The sequence below is a fragment of the Chinchilla lanigera genome, unplaced genomic scaffold, assembly GCF_000276665.1.
Source record: "Chinchilla lanigera isolate Chin_1 unplaced genomic scaffold, ChiLan1.0 scaffold00008, whole genome shotgun sequence".
In the NCBI taxonomy this organism is placed as follows: Eukaryota; Metazoa; Chordata; class Mammalia; order Rodentia; family Chinchillidae; genus Chinchilla; species Chinchilla lanigera.
The window spans coordinates 16,962,156-16,974,367 of NW_004955409.1; the positions used below are offsets into that span (position 1 = coordinate 16,962,156).

The 12,212-nt window shown below is 42.5% G+C and overlaps 2 protein-coding genes across 4 annotated transcripts in view; one reads left to right on the forward strand and one right to left on the reverse strand.

Annotated features, from left to right (window-relative positions):
- Positions 1-5,710, reverse strand: part of Fam179b (family with sequence similarity 179, member B) — an 82,302-nt gene extending 76,592 nt beyond the window's left edge. The window contains exon 1 of the mRNA XM_005376871.2: positions 3,441-5,710. Coding sequence (XP_005376928.1) covers positions 3,441-5,486 — 2,046 coding nt within the window. The 5' untranslated portion in view covers positions 5,487-5,710. The remainder of the gene's footprint in view (positions 1-3,440) is intronic.
- Positions 5,711-5,943: 233 nt separating this feature from the next.
- Klhl28 (kelch-like family member 28) overlaps positions 5,944-12,212 on the forward strand; it is a 31,599-nt gene continuing 25,330 nt past the window's right edge. Inside the window, exon 1 of one of the 3 annotated variants that reach the window (XM_005376867.2) lies at positions 5,944-6,052. The gene's annotated coding sequence lies outside the window, so the exon portion shown is untranslated. Of the gene's footprint in view, positions 6,053-7,509; positions 7,609-7,777; positions 8,092-12,212 lie in introns of those variants that run through there. The other 2 variants (XM_005376868.2, XM_005376869.2) reach the window with 2 other exon arrangements.

Below are 12,212 nucleotides of genomic sequence, written 5' to 3' on the forward strand. Positions count from 1 at the left end.
ACTTAGACCTAACATATAATAAGCATCTTAAAATCAATGCTCACAGAAAATCACCTTCTGCCAGGTAATATTTATGATATGTAAGAATAATCATATAACCAGATTATATAAATCTGAAAAACATGTTTTTATTTATTATTTTTTTTTTTAGGGGGAGGTACCAGGTATCGAACTCAGGATCTTGCACTTGCCAGGCAGGCCCCTGTGCCACTGAGCTATATCCCTGGTCCTGAAAAAAATATTTTTAAAACTCTGCAAATTTTGGCATTGAAAGGAACCACTGAGAACACTTAGGTCCCGTCCATCTGTGTGAGATCTACTGCAAAAAGTCCGAGTTCATTATGTGCAGCCTGCGGTTTAGGACTTTTTTTTTACTTTTTCATGGTGCAAAAACAATATACATTTAGTAGAAACTATACTTTTTGATCTTCTCCTGGCCTAGCACTATAGAGTACTATATTCTCGCAATGCTGAGTAGGTAGTGGGCTGCCACTCTCAATCAGCCACAGGATCAGGAGGGTAAAAAGCCCATTTTCTATATGGTGGACTGGGCTGCTAAACTATGAGGGTCAATAGGTCAGGTGTTTTACATGTTTTTCACTTATGATATTTTCAACTTACAATGGGTTTATTGGGATGTAAACCAATAAAACATAATTTTTGTTTTGTTTGTTTTTTTCTTTTGCTTTTTTTCTGGTACTGGGAATGAAACTCATGACCTTGCGCTTGCCAGGCAGATGCTGTGCCGCTGAGCTAAACCCCCAGCCCAATTTTTATATTTTATTCCTGCCCATATTTCCAGTGTCAACTTTCAGCTCCATACCACTAGACCCTCTGTGTCAGCTGTGCAAAAAAGTTCCCGTTCTCTTATTAATTTGCTAAGCCCTTTTATAAACTGGTGTCCATAGAAGCCGGTGTGGTGGTGCAAGCCTATAATCCCAGCACTCGAGAGGCTGAGGTAGGAGGATCTTCATAAGTTCGAGACCAGCCTGGGCTACACAGTGTGTTCAAGGCCAGCCTGAGCTGCACAGCGAGACCCTGTCTCAAAAAGACAAAAACAACAACAACAAAGAAACATAAATTGGCATCCATGCTACTTCTTCAGTCTGAAATTCATCAACACCCATCCACACTTAGTAAACAACTGTTATTTACCTTTCATCACATCATTTGAATCATAATCACACAGAGAAAAGAAAGTATGAACACACAACTATGTGGGGTAATTCTAAGTACAAAAAAGTAACTTTTTTGTGTACTGTAGAATACACCATACAAAAGTAATTTTTTTGTGTACTGTAGAACACAGCATACAATATGTATGGTTATTTTGAGAACTAAGGTTTTATAGTGGGGAAAAGGGAGACGAGAACATAGAATGAAGGAAAATAAGGAAGGACCTTGCACTACTGGACTTGAATTGGATGTGGGGGGTGTGGAGTTGCACTCCTTGGCTCTGTTCCTGAGAGAGCAAGGGTAAGAAACATCAATAAGCAAATCTGTAGCCACACTTTGGTCTTTAAATACCACCTTCTACTACAAAGGCAGAATTAGACTGGAGAAAAACAGCTGATTCCAGGTCTGAAGTAAGAAAAATACAAGGTAAGCCTGTGTGGTATGTTAGACTTTAAGGAAGTGCCACGACTACTGGTAAATAAAAAGGCATTGCAGAAGAACATGAAGCAATTTTAGCATCGACAAAGCTAAATACTTTTTAGTATCAAAAAATTAAGAAATACATGATTACTACACATAGGAGATAAAAGAATTCCAGGTAACAAATACAGAAAAAACATTTTGCCAGGCGTGGTGGCGCATGCCCGTAATCCCAGCACTCAGGATGCTGAGGCAGGAGGATCACTGTGAGTTCGAGGCCAGCCTGGGCTACAAAGTGAGCTCAAGGCCAGCCTGAACTGCTTAGCGAGACCTTGTCTCAAAAAAAAAAAAAAAAAAAAAAAAAAACTACAAATACAGAAAAACATTTGATTTTCTTTACCTTTTTTGTATCCTCCATGTAATAAACGATAAAGATTAGAATCCTTAGTGGATGGCAAAAACAGTGAGTGCAAGGTTTTTGTGGAAGGTTCTCAAAGTATGATCCTGCAGATTGTGTGCTAAAGATGAAGAGGAAAATGTCTTCACAAGGGATCTGGCTATCACCACCTTAATCAAATGATACATTAAGCATCACTAGCAGTGGGACAATCTGATACTATCTGTGATGTGATGTACTGTGAAGTTAACATTACATTATCTTCTACGTACTTGCTAAAAATGCTATTTGCATTTCATAGGAAATAATTAGATAAACTTAAAATGGAAGACATTCTACAAAATACCTACCCTAGACTCTTGAAAAAAAGGTCAAAATCATGAAAAACTAAAGCACCATAAGCAAGTACAGGCAGACACAAGGCAGATTAAAAAAGATATATTAAACATGACCCATGACTGCATCCTGGATAATAAAAGTAAAACAAAAAACATAAAGCACACTTTGGGGACAAATAGAGCAATTTAAATACAACTATCTATTAGATATTACTGAATTACTATTAAAATTCTGAAGCATGACCACGATATGATGGTCCTGAAGAGAAGGTTGTTCTTAAGAGACACATGCCAAAATATTTAGGAGTTCAATGTCAAAATGTGTGTAACTCTCCAACGGTTCAGCAAGATGTTAACTGGTAAATATAGGTGAAAGTATATGGGTACGCATTGCGCCTGCAGATTTGGAACTTTTACAGTAAAAGTTTGGGGGGAATCCCACTCAAGTGTCACATATTCTCTGAAGGCGTTTTCGATTTTTCCAGTAGGATTATTTTTTTTATCTTCTGTATCCTCACAGTACTGTTTATATTTGTATTTTAGAACTCTAGATATTTCTTAACTGCCAAGTCGTAACTTTGAACTTTTATTTGAACGGTGGAACTGCTTTTCTCTTCATTCCTAGAACTTTATTCTTTGTCTGGCAGGTGCTAGCTATTCAGTGTTTGTTCTATGAATGACATTCCAAAGTAGTATGCCAAAACTGAAATCAAGTATTATCCAAATCACACTGTGCCTGAAACCAATCAAGTATTAAATGGTCTTATGAGACCTCTACTACAATAGGCACATCTACTAGAACAGGCACATCATCATAAAACAAACCGCTGGGGGTGGCGGCACATGTCTGTAATCCCAGCACTCAGGAGGCTGAGGCAGGAGGATCGTTGCAACTTCCGGACCAGCCTGGGCTACAAAGTGAGTTCAAGGCCAGCCTGCTGCATAGCGAGACCCTGTCTCAAAAAAAAAAGACTAAATAAATAAATAAAATTTAAAAAGTCAAAACATAAATCAATTAACTAAAACAAACACTGACAACGCTAAAGCAGCCTCCTTCTCTAAAATTTTTTCAAACGTTTCAACTCAAGAAAATTAGAGAAGATGCATACCTGCTCTATATCCTTGGAACTGGAGGCTGGGTTTTCGTCCGTGACTCCGGGCTGCTCGTTTTCCCATGGTAATTTGCTTTTCCCTTTCCCTGCACTTAGTACCCTTCGGGTGCAGATCGTTGGGCTGTACGATCCGTACATCTGCATGCTCTCCCTCGTGGGCTCACCACAGTGACAGTGCGCACTCTGATTTCTGTTACCAGCCAGGAGCCAGTCTGTGTCTGCTCCATGCGCCAGATGGCTTGATCGACTCTGGGCTGAAGAGGGCATGAGTATTGCATATTCCACAAACCCTTTTTCTGTTAGCCTTGGTAGAGTTTTTCGAGCCAGTCTAGCCTGCACCGCATTCATCACTCCATCTCCATTATCCTGCATTTCAATAGTATCTACAGCTTTAAAAAGGATGTTGGTTTTACCCGAGCCCATCGACGATGCCAACACGGCAAAGGCTTCCAGAGCTGCTTGGCGTACCCTGCGTTTGCTATCTACAAGAGCCGGGGCAAGATCAAAAGACAGTTTGGGTAAATCAAAGTCCTCACTGGGATAGGTCAGGAGGGAGCAGATGCAAATGTTCACCACCTCCTCTCTTACTCTGGAATGCTTATGTTTAAGATGTTCCAGGAGTAAACAAAGCACCTGTTGAGGACCTACTTCTTTCATGAGCTTGAGAAAGATTTTCATATATTCCTGTTTGATCACTAACTTGTTGTCTGCCAGCACTTTGACAGAAGCTGTTATAACTGGTCCCAGGAACTGCTGCACCTGCTCTCCAAGGCGAATAACCAGTAAATGCAGAACCTGCAGCGCGCCATGGACCACTTTGAAATTAGAATCGTCCAACAAATTATACAACAAGCTAATGAAACCAACAAGACTGGAATGCGTGGTAGAACTAGGGTTAAATTTCCCCAGCACCTGTTTTAGTTCTTCAACGGCCTGAGTCCGGTTCTTATAGTCTTCCTGATCCAATAATCTGGAATGCAGCTCCTGAGGAATAATCCCAAATTTAAGATTGCTATTGGAAAGAGTGGCCGTACAGGGGACAGGCTCTTCAGGAAACCCAGAGGCCTCGAGCTCCAAATAATAAGGAACTTGACTTCCCAACTGGGACTCCAGGCGGCGATTGTAGAGTCTCCTCAGGGCAGACGGGAGGCGAGAGATATAGGAGTGAAACCTCTCTTGGCCAAGCCGCTCCCCAATTTGCTGAAGGGCCGAGAAAGCTGTCTCCGATTCGTCTTCTATCTCCTGGTCACCAAGCTTTCTAGCCAGGACTATTATCACTTCGGTGAGATCCAGGCCGGTCAGCAGATCCTCAGGAGCGAGTAAGACAGGGAGCAGCAGCGCAGTGGAAGCTCTGAGCTGGGCGTCGGTACTTTCCAGACCTTGCTGAATAAGCGCTCTCAGCACCTGTCCAGAGCTACGTTTCAGACATACATGCAGGATCTGAAGCGCATCTTTCCGCAGGGCCGGATCCTCTTCCCGCAGGGAGAAAACTAGCTGAGGCAGAAGTGCTAAACTAAAGGCCTCTTCCAGCTGGCCTGCCTCCCCCTGACCCCGGAGAACGTCCAAGAGAAGCTGCAAGCACAAGCGCTTCTCATCACTCCCTCCTTCCACAAGCACTCGGCCCAGGGCCCGATACAAAGCTTCCTTGCGCCGGGGCAAGCCAAGCCGACCGCCCCGCCTCGGCAAAGCAGCCTGCAAAGCCTGGAAGGCCTCGGAAGGCTCCGGGGCGGTGCGCAAGAGCTGCAGGAGCCTGGTCTCCTCTTCCTCTCCTCCCGACAGCCCTCCTCCAGGCCCGGACCAGCTACTTGAGACCGTCTCCGCGGGCAACAGGAGCGTCGGAGGCAGAGGCGAAGGCGTAGAGGGGTAAGAACCGTGGTCCCCAGCAACCCCACGGCAGTAGTAGCTTTTCTCTCCTCTCATGGTGCCCCCACCGCGACGAACATCAGTCTCTGGGGCGGAAGGGCGACTGTGGCTCTGGGGGCGATAGGCACACGGGGCTAAAAGGGGTGGCAGCGGGCGCAGCGCAGACGGCGCAGCCGCCATGGAGGGTCGTCAGGGTCCTGGAGGGAACCATTGCCGCCTCCGAAGTGTTCGATGAAGCCCAGCCTCCCAGTTCCTCTCCACGCCCCCAGCTGCGGAGGAGGAAAAGAAACAACCCGAGCGAGCTGCCAGGCCGCCTCCGACTGCGGGAGGCAGCCTCTAGCAAAATGGCCCCCGCCTAAGCCCCAGACCCCACGGCGGCCACCGGGCGTATCCAGGGGCACCACGTGACCAAACCGATCGCTTCCATGGTGATGGACCCAGCGCAGACCTCTTGACCCGGATATCGATCTGCCGAAATGAATGATGGGCCTTGTAGTCCACGTCGGGGTTTAAACCTGGACTGGAGGCTCCTGGAAGAGGAAGTCTGAACGTTAGTACGTACTGGAGCGGAGGAGAGGCGGGGCGAAGACGTTCGGCGGAAGTGACGCTCTCCGCGCTCCGGGCGGAAGCTCCCCGCCCCACCCGTAAGAGTTGAGGTTTGATCCGAGCGAGTGAGAATCCTGCGTGGGCTCCAGTTGTCCACCGCTCCTCCTGCTGTTGGTGCAGGTGTGATTCCTGGAACTCAGGTATTTTCCTTTTGCTGTCCCCCAGCGGCGCAGGCTTTGGCTGGGTTTTGTCCGACTGCCCCTGGAGCTAGAGTGAGAGAGAAAGAGTGGACAGGAACGGGCAGGGAGGGAGGCGACATCTTCTGCACTGCTCGTTCGCGTTGGAAACGCGTTATCCTCCTCAGCACAGAGCAGGTGCGGTGCTTCCTCCTGCAGTCTGCTTGTCGGGACCGGTGACCCCGACACCGAGGCCAAGCTCACAGAGCGGGTACTTCCCCCCGCAGCACTCTTTCAATTCCTGGACCTCTGGGACCGTATTTACCCCGCCCTCCCCTCTTCTCGCACTTCTCTTGCCCCGCTGGCTGCGGAGGGCTGCGGCTTTCTGTCACTGCTCTGTACCCGCACCGCTGTGCGTTCTCTTAAATGCACACGACCCGGAGCTGAGGCTGTTTCCTCGGTTGCTGCCCGCCTCGCCCCAGGCGTTCTCAGAGCCTCGGCTCCTGAAGCAGTTCCGCCTGGGACTGCCCCAGCCCTCCCTCCGCCGCCCCAGGCGCGGCAGCCTTCGGTCTCTGGGAAACAGAGATCGCGGAGACAGCCCATCAGCGGCGCTGGGAATGCTTGGCATCGCGGCCCCCAGGGAGTTCTGCCCTGAGGGTTTAGGGTTGATAGCGCTCTCATTGTTTCAGGCGGACTGAGCATTTGGTGGGCATCCTATCTCATAAATGAAACGTAAGCGGATTTCAGGGAACAGCTAGAGTACCTTGTGTGAGGCTGAGCGATTTGGAGTGTGGAAGACGGATTTTTTTTTTTTTTTTAAAGAAGAAGAATGTAGTTACTTTTGAATGCCCCAACGAGAAAAGTCTGAGTTATGATTTGAAATCTCAATTCTGTCCACTTCAAATCCGAATATTCCTGCCCCTCTCTGTACCAGGTGGGATGCCTGTCAAGTACTTGTAAAATCTTTAAGTGCTTGAATCATATATGCCAAACCGTTTTATAATGTTTCTGGCAGATACAAGTTCAAAAATTACTTCTAAATTGTGTGTTACATCACAGTTTGAATATCATAAGTGAGCGTATTAGGTGTACAAGAGGCCCTGTAAATTTGGGTTAGGTTTTGTTTTCGATTCTACATTGTTTCGTTATTCACTTTGATATATCACTAAGTCTGCCTAACTTGGCTTAGCTAGCGTATTTCAGTGTAACGAACAAATGGTAAAAACCGCTTTTTCCCGTTTTAAGGAAAAGGATGAGGCCTGGGGAGTAAAACCCAACATGGTTATAGCGGTTGGCAATGAGAAAGTGTGTGGTTCTCTTGCTTCACCTGAGAAGCTCAGATGTGTTCTCTTACTTTTGTATGCTCAGACGTCAGGAACCCCGTCCAATGGAGAGTAAACAAAAGAATGTTGAGCACGTTAGAATGTACACATTCAAATGCCCGTTTGTGTTGCAACAGAAGATAACCCTTTCCAGTGAACAGAATTTTGAGGTTGAAAAGTCACAGTGTACTCTTTCTTGTATTGAAGAATTTATTTAGGAAGCCAAGTTAGTAACAAGAGTTTGCGTGGTAATTAGAGGTAAAGAAAAGGAGCTTAGAAAGTATTGGATGATATTTCATCATCATTTACAGTAGAAGCTTAATTACACCTTCTGTGATACTTTTCAAGGGACCTGAATACTGAAATGAAGCAGTTAGACCTTTTTGTAGGATCGAAGCAAAATGAGTCTTTTTTCAGGTCCCTGTAGATCTCTGTGTTATAATTGCGTTTTTTAAAATATCGATTACATTTTGTATCCTTGATGAATACTTGGAAAATCAGAAGTATCCGTGGTGGATATTTCGGAAATAAGACTTCACTGCTGTCATGTGTCATGCTAATTATCTTCTTTGGTTATCTTGTGAAGTAGAACTCTCATCCACTTAAGATATGCAGTATTCTGTTTATATCTATTACAAATACAAGGCAGGGTTTTAAAAAATAACAGTTTTAGTCTTTATTCTAGGAGTCCTTTGTGTGCTGACTAAAAAAGCCTTTATATTTAATCATAGATACAAACAGGTAACAGATTTTTAATCAATTTCCAGAATAATGGGATATACTTATAGTTGTATTATTAAGAGAAAGTTGAGAGGAAGTAATTAAGGATACAATGAAAACTGCATGTTCGTGTAAGAGTTAAAAATTTCATGAAGGGGCCGGGGATATGGCTCAGCGACATAAGTGCTTGCCTAGCAAGCCTGAGGTCATGAGTTCGATTCTAGGTAGCAAAAAAAAAAAATAACGGAATATAGGTTTATTTATGCTACTTAATTTTTTGAGTTGAATTTAAGCAGAGTACACACAATTGCTCTAAAGACATCCTTTATTTCCACTGTCAGAGACCATAAATTTGTTGAATGAGTCATTATATTTTTTTCTGTACAGGCATCTGAGTATTAAGCTGGGCATGGTGGTGCATGCCTGTAATCCCAGCACTCGGGAGGCTGAGGCAGGAGGATCATGGTGAGTTCAAGGCTAGCCTTGGCTACAAAGTGAGCTCAAGGCCAGCCTGAACTGCATAGCGAGACCCTGTCTCAAACACACACACACACACACACACACACACACAAAAAGACATCTAAGAGTATTAGAAACCAGTGTGAATTTCATAAACTCTGAAGAATAGTTACACTTTAAGAGGTTATTGTGAAATGGTGCTATGCAAGTGAAAGGTGCTATTAATGTTAAATAATTAGCATAATACCATTATTGTTTGCTGTATGCCACATACTATGCTAGGTACTTAATGAATATGAACTAAGCACAATATTTTGTAAGTTACATATTCTACATTTGTACTATGGCAGATTTTATGGGTATTTCCCCTGGAGAACAATTGGTCAGAGGAAAGTAAAGCTCAAATTAGTCAATTTAGCTATTTGTCTAAAGCTTTGGGAAAGTTGATGAAAGAGGGAATGTTGAAACTATAGAACATAATTAGATCTTTCCATTATTAATCATAGATGTCTTTACTATATATCACTGACTATATTTTAATCTTTTTGGTTTTTTTTAAGTCTTAATTGCTTGAGTCAAAACATTAATATGGTTAAATTATGAACTTAGTTTTATACCTGTGGTGTTAAATAAGTGATATATTTTATCTGTCTTCATTTATGTTCCAAAGCATCTCTACCCTGAGAACTATAGAAATCCAATTTTTATTGCATTTTGAGCACTAATTTTTACAAGTTCACAGGACTCACATCTGTTGCAACCATTTCTTCAATGGATGGGTTAATTATGTAAATTGATGCTTTTAGTGCATGTAGTAATGCCTTTGGGGACTTGTTTTATTTTGTGATATTTCTGATTCCATGATGTACTGATGCATGTTATGATAAGCTTCTAATTTTGCTTCTTCAGATACAATAAAAATCAATCTCAGGAAAAAAGGAAAATATACCAACTTACTTCATAGACTCATGGATGAAATTATATACCATCATTTGTTGAAATCTACTATGAAGAAAGTTGAACTGTGGGGAGGAAATTTAAGAAAAGAATAATTACAGGGCTGGAGCTATAGCTCAGTGGCACAAGTGCCTGCCTGGCAAGCACAAGGTCCTGTGTTCAATTCCCAGTATGATAAACAACTAACTAAAAAAAAGAACATTTACAATAAAATATTCCCCTAATGTTATATATCATGTTTTGTACAGCAGGCTTTGCTTTTTACACAATCATCCTCATTTCTATTCATCATTTATTTGCTCTGATTTTGATCTACCAGTGTTTATTTGGCAGCAGATAATTGTCTCCCAACTGATTTCAGTGTTACGGCATTCTACCTTAAATGTCAAATAAGCAGAGGGATAGTAAACCAGCAATTGGACCTTTATTACTTTGGTTTCAGAACCTGAAATTATGAAATTACTGTATATTATGGAAAGTTTGGTTTTATTTTTATGTCCTCTAACATTTTGGATATTTATATAAGTATGCGGATTTTAAGTGCAGTACTGTGCTATTACTTTGTTAAGACTTTTCAGATACTGTTTCTCAATATTGACTAATCAATACTTACCAGTAGCTTAGTAGTATAATTTCAAGTCAGGCATTGTGATGCCTCCTGCCTTGCCTTTATTGCCCAGAATTGCTTTTGCTATTCTAAGTCTGTTCTGCTTTCAACTTTAGGATTATTTTCTCTAATTCTGTGAGATACGCTATTGGTATTTTGATCAGAATTACATTAAATCTGAATAACAATTTTGAGAATATGGCCATTTTCACTTTATTGGTTCTTCCTATCCATTTTTCTGATATTTTCTTTGATATCCTTTTTGAGAGTACTGTAGTTTTCAATGTAAAGGTCTTTTACTTCTTTAGATTGATTCTTAGGTATTTTATTTTTGGGGGATGCTATTGTGAAAGGTGTTGTTTCCCTAATTTCTCTCAGTGAGTTTGTTATTTGTGTACAGAAATGATATGGATTTTTGAGTGTTGACTTTGTATCTGGCTGTGCTACTGAATTTGGTTATTAACGCTAGAAGTGTTTTGGTGGAGTTTTTGAGGTCTTTTATGTAGTCTTATGACATCTGCAGATAATGATAATTTAACTTTTTCCTTTCCTATCTTTATTCCATTTATTTCTTTTGCTTGTCTAATTGTTCTGGCTAATGTTTTCAGAACTATATTGAATAACAGTGGAGACAGTGGACATTCTTGTTCTGTTTCTAATTTTAGAGTGAAAGCTTTCAGTTTTTGACCAGTTAGTATAATGTTGGCTCTTGGTTTGCCACCTTTAACTGTATGAACTAGATTTGTGGTTATATACAACATCTATTTATTTATTTATTTATTTTTGTCTTTTTGAGACAGGGTTTCACTATGCAGTTCAGGCTGGCCTTGAGCTCACTTTGTAGCCGAGGCTGGTCTCGAACTCGCAGCGACCCTCCTGCCTCAGCCTCCCAAGTGCTGGGATTACAGGCATTCGCCACCACTCCCGGCTCTATAGCGACATCTAATCAGGAGAAAATTTAAAAGCAGTTAGGTAGGAAAAATAGGGAAATAGAAGAAGAAGAGATGAGAAACAAGGCTCGCAGACAAAGTAAGACTACACAAACTTTGGGAAACTGGTAAAGAAGATAGGAGGGACCAAGAAGGAAGAAATAACAACAAGAACAAACAATCTAGAAAAAATAAGAAAGTAGAAAATATTTTTTTAAAAACTATCCAATTCAAGGTGTGTCTCTGTGCTGTCATTTATAGGCAATAGGCAGACAGAGTCCAGATCTGTGTTATCAATCCCACCAAGCCAGCCATAGCTTTCTGGCGGGATAGTGGATAATCCCAGCAGTCCTGCACCTTTAATTCCACTGAAGTTCAGGCTGGCTTCTGACTGTGAGGCTGGAGCCCAGTTAGTTCAGCTTGCAACATTCCATGTGTCTCTTGCTGATTTGAACTCAGCAGCCTCACCCTGACACTGGCAGCTGCTAGATGGAGCCAACCTGCAGTTGTTCTGAGTTCTGAGTTCAGTTGGCCCCTCTTCGAGATGGCAAATCACCCTCTCCTGGAGGATATCTGAACCCGATGAACTTGAATACTCACCAGCCACTCTAGCCCGTTGCATCCACTGCTCCATTCCACTGGTGCATTTCTCCCTGGAGGCCTCTGGGGTCCCCAGTAGTCAGTGCATTTGCAGGTTTAAGCTACTCCTTCCATGCAATGAGCCAAGGCTCAGGGAGAAAACACTACTTGCCATCTCCTCCTCCCTTGAAGTCTCTCCTTGTTCTCCCCTGTGGGCATCAGTTCTTGCTTCACATCCTTCTGGGGTCCTCAGGACCTACTGCCTTCCTTGTTTTCTTCACATTGTTATATTGTAGTATCTGGACACCAGATCTCAGAGGCCCATTTTTTTCTGCTGCTCTGCAGTCTGCCATCTTCCCACTAAATTCTGTAGATTTACTCTGAAGTATGTTTCATTGTACAAAATTAAGAACAAAAAAAAGGCAAGTATATGGAGGAGCCATTTGTTACTATACAAATAATAAAAGGGAATTATTATCCTATGGATACCTCTTTATTTCGTTTTAAGGCCTGAATGTATTTTTTTTATCTGATCTGTGTATTATGTACGTGTGCATGGTCTGTCCTTTTAAAGTTTCTGTTCTGCATATTTTTAGTTTCTTACTTGAGTG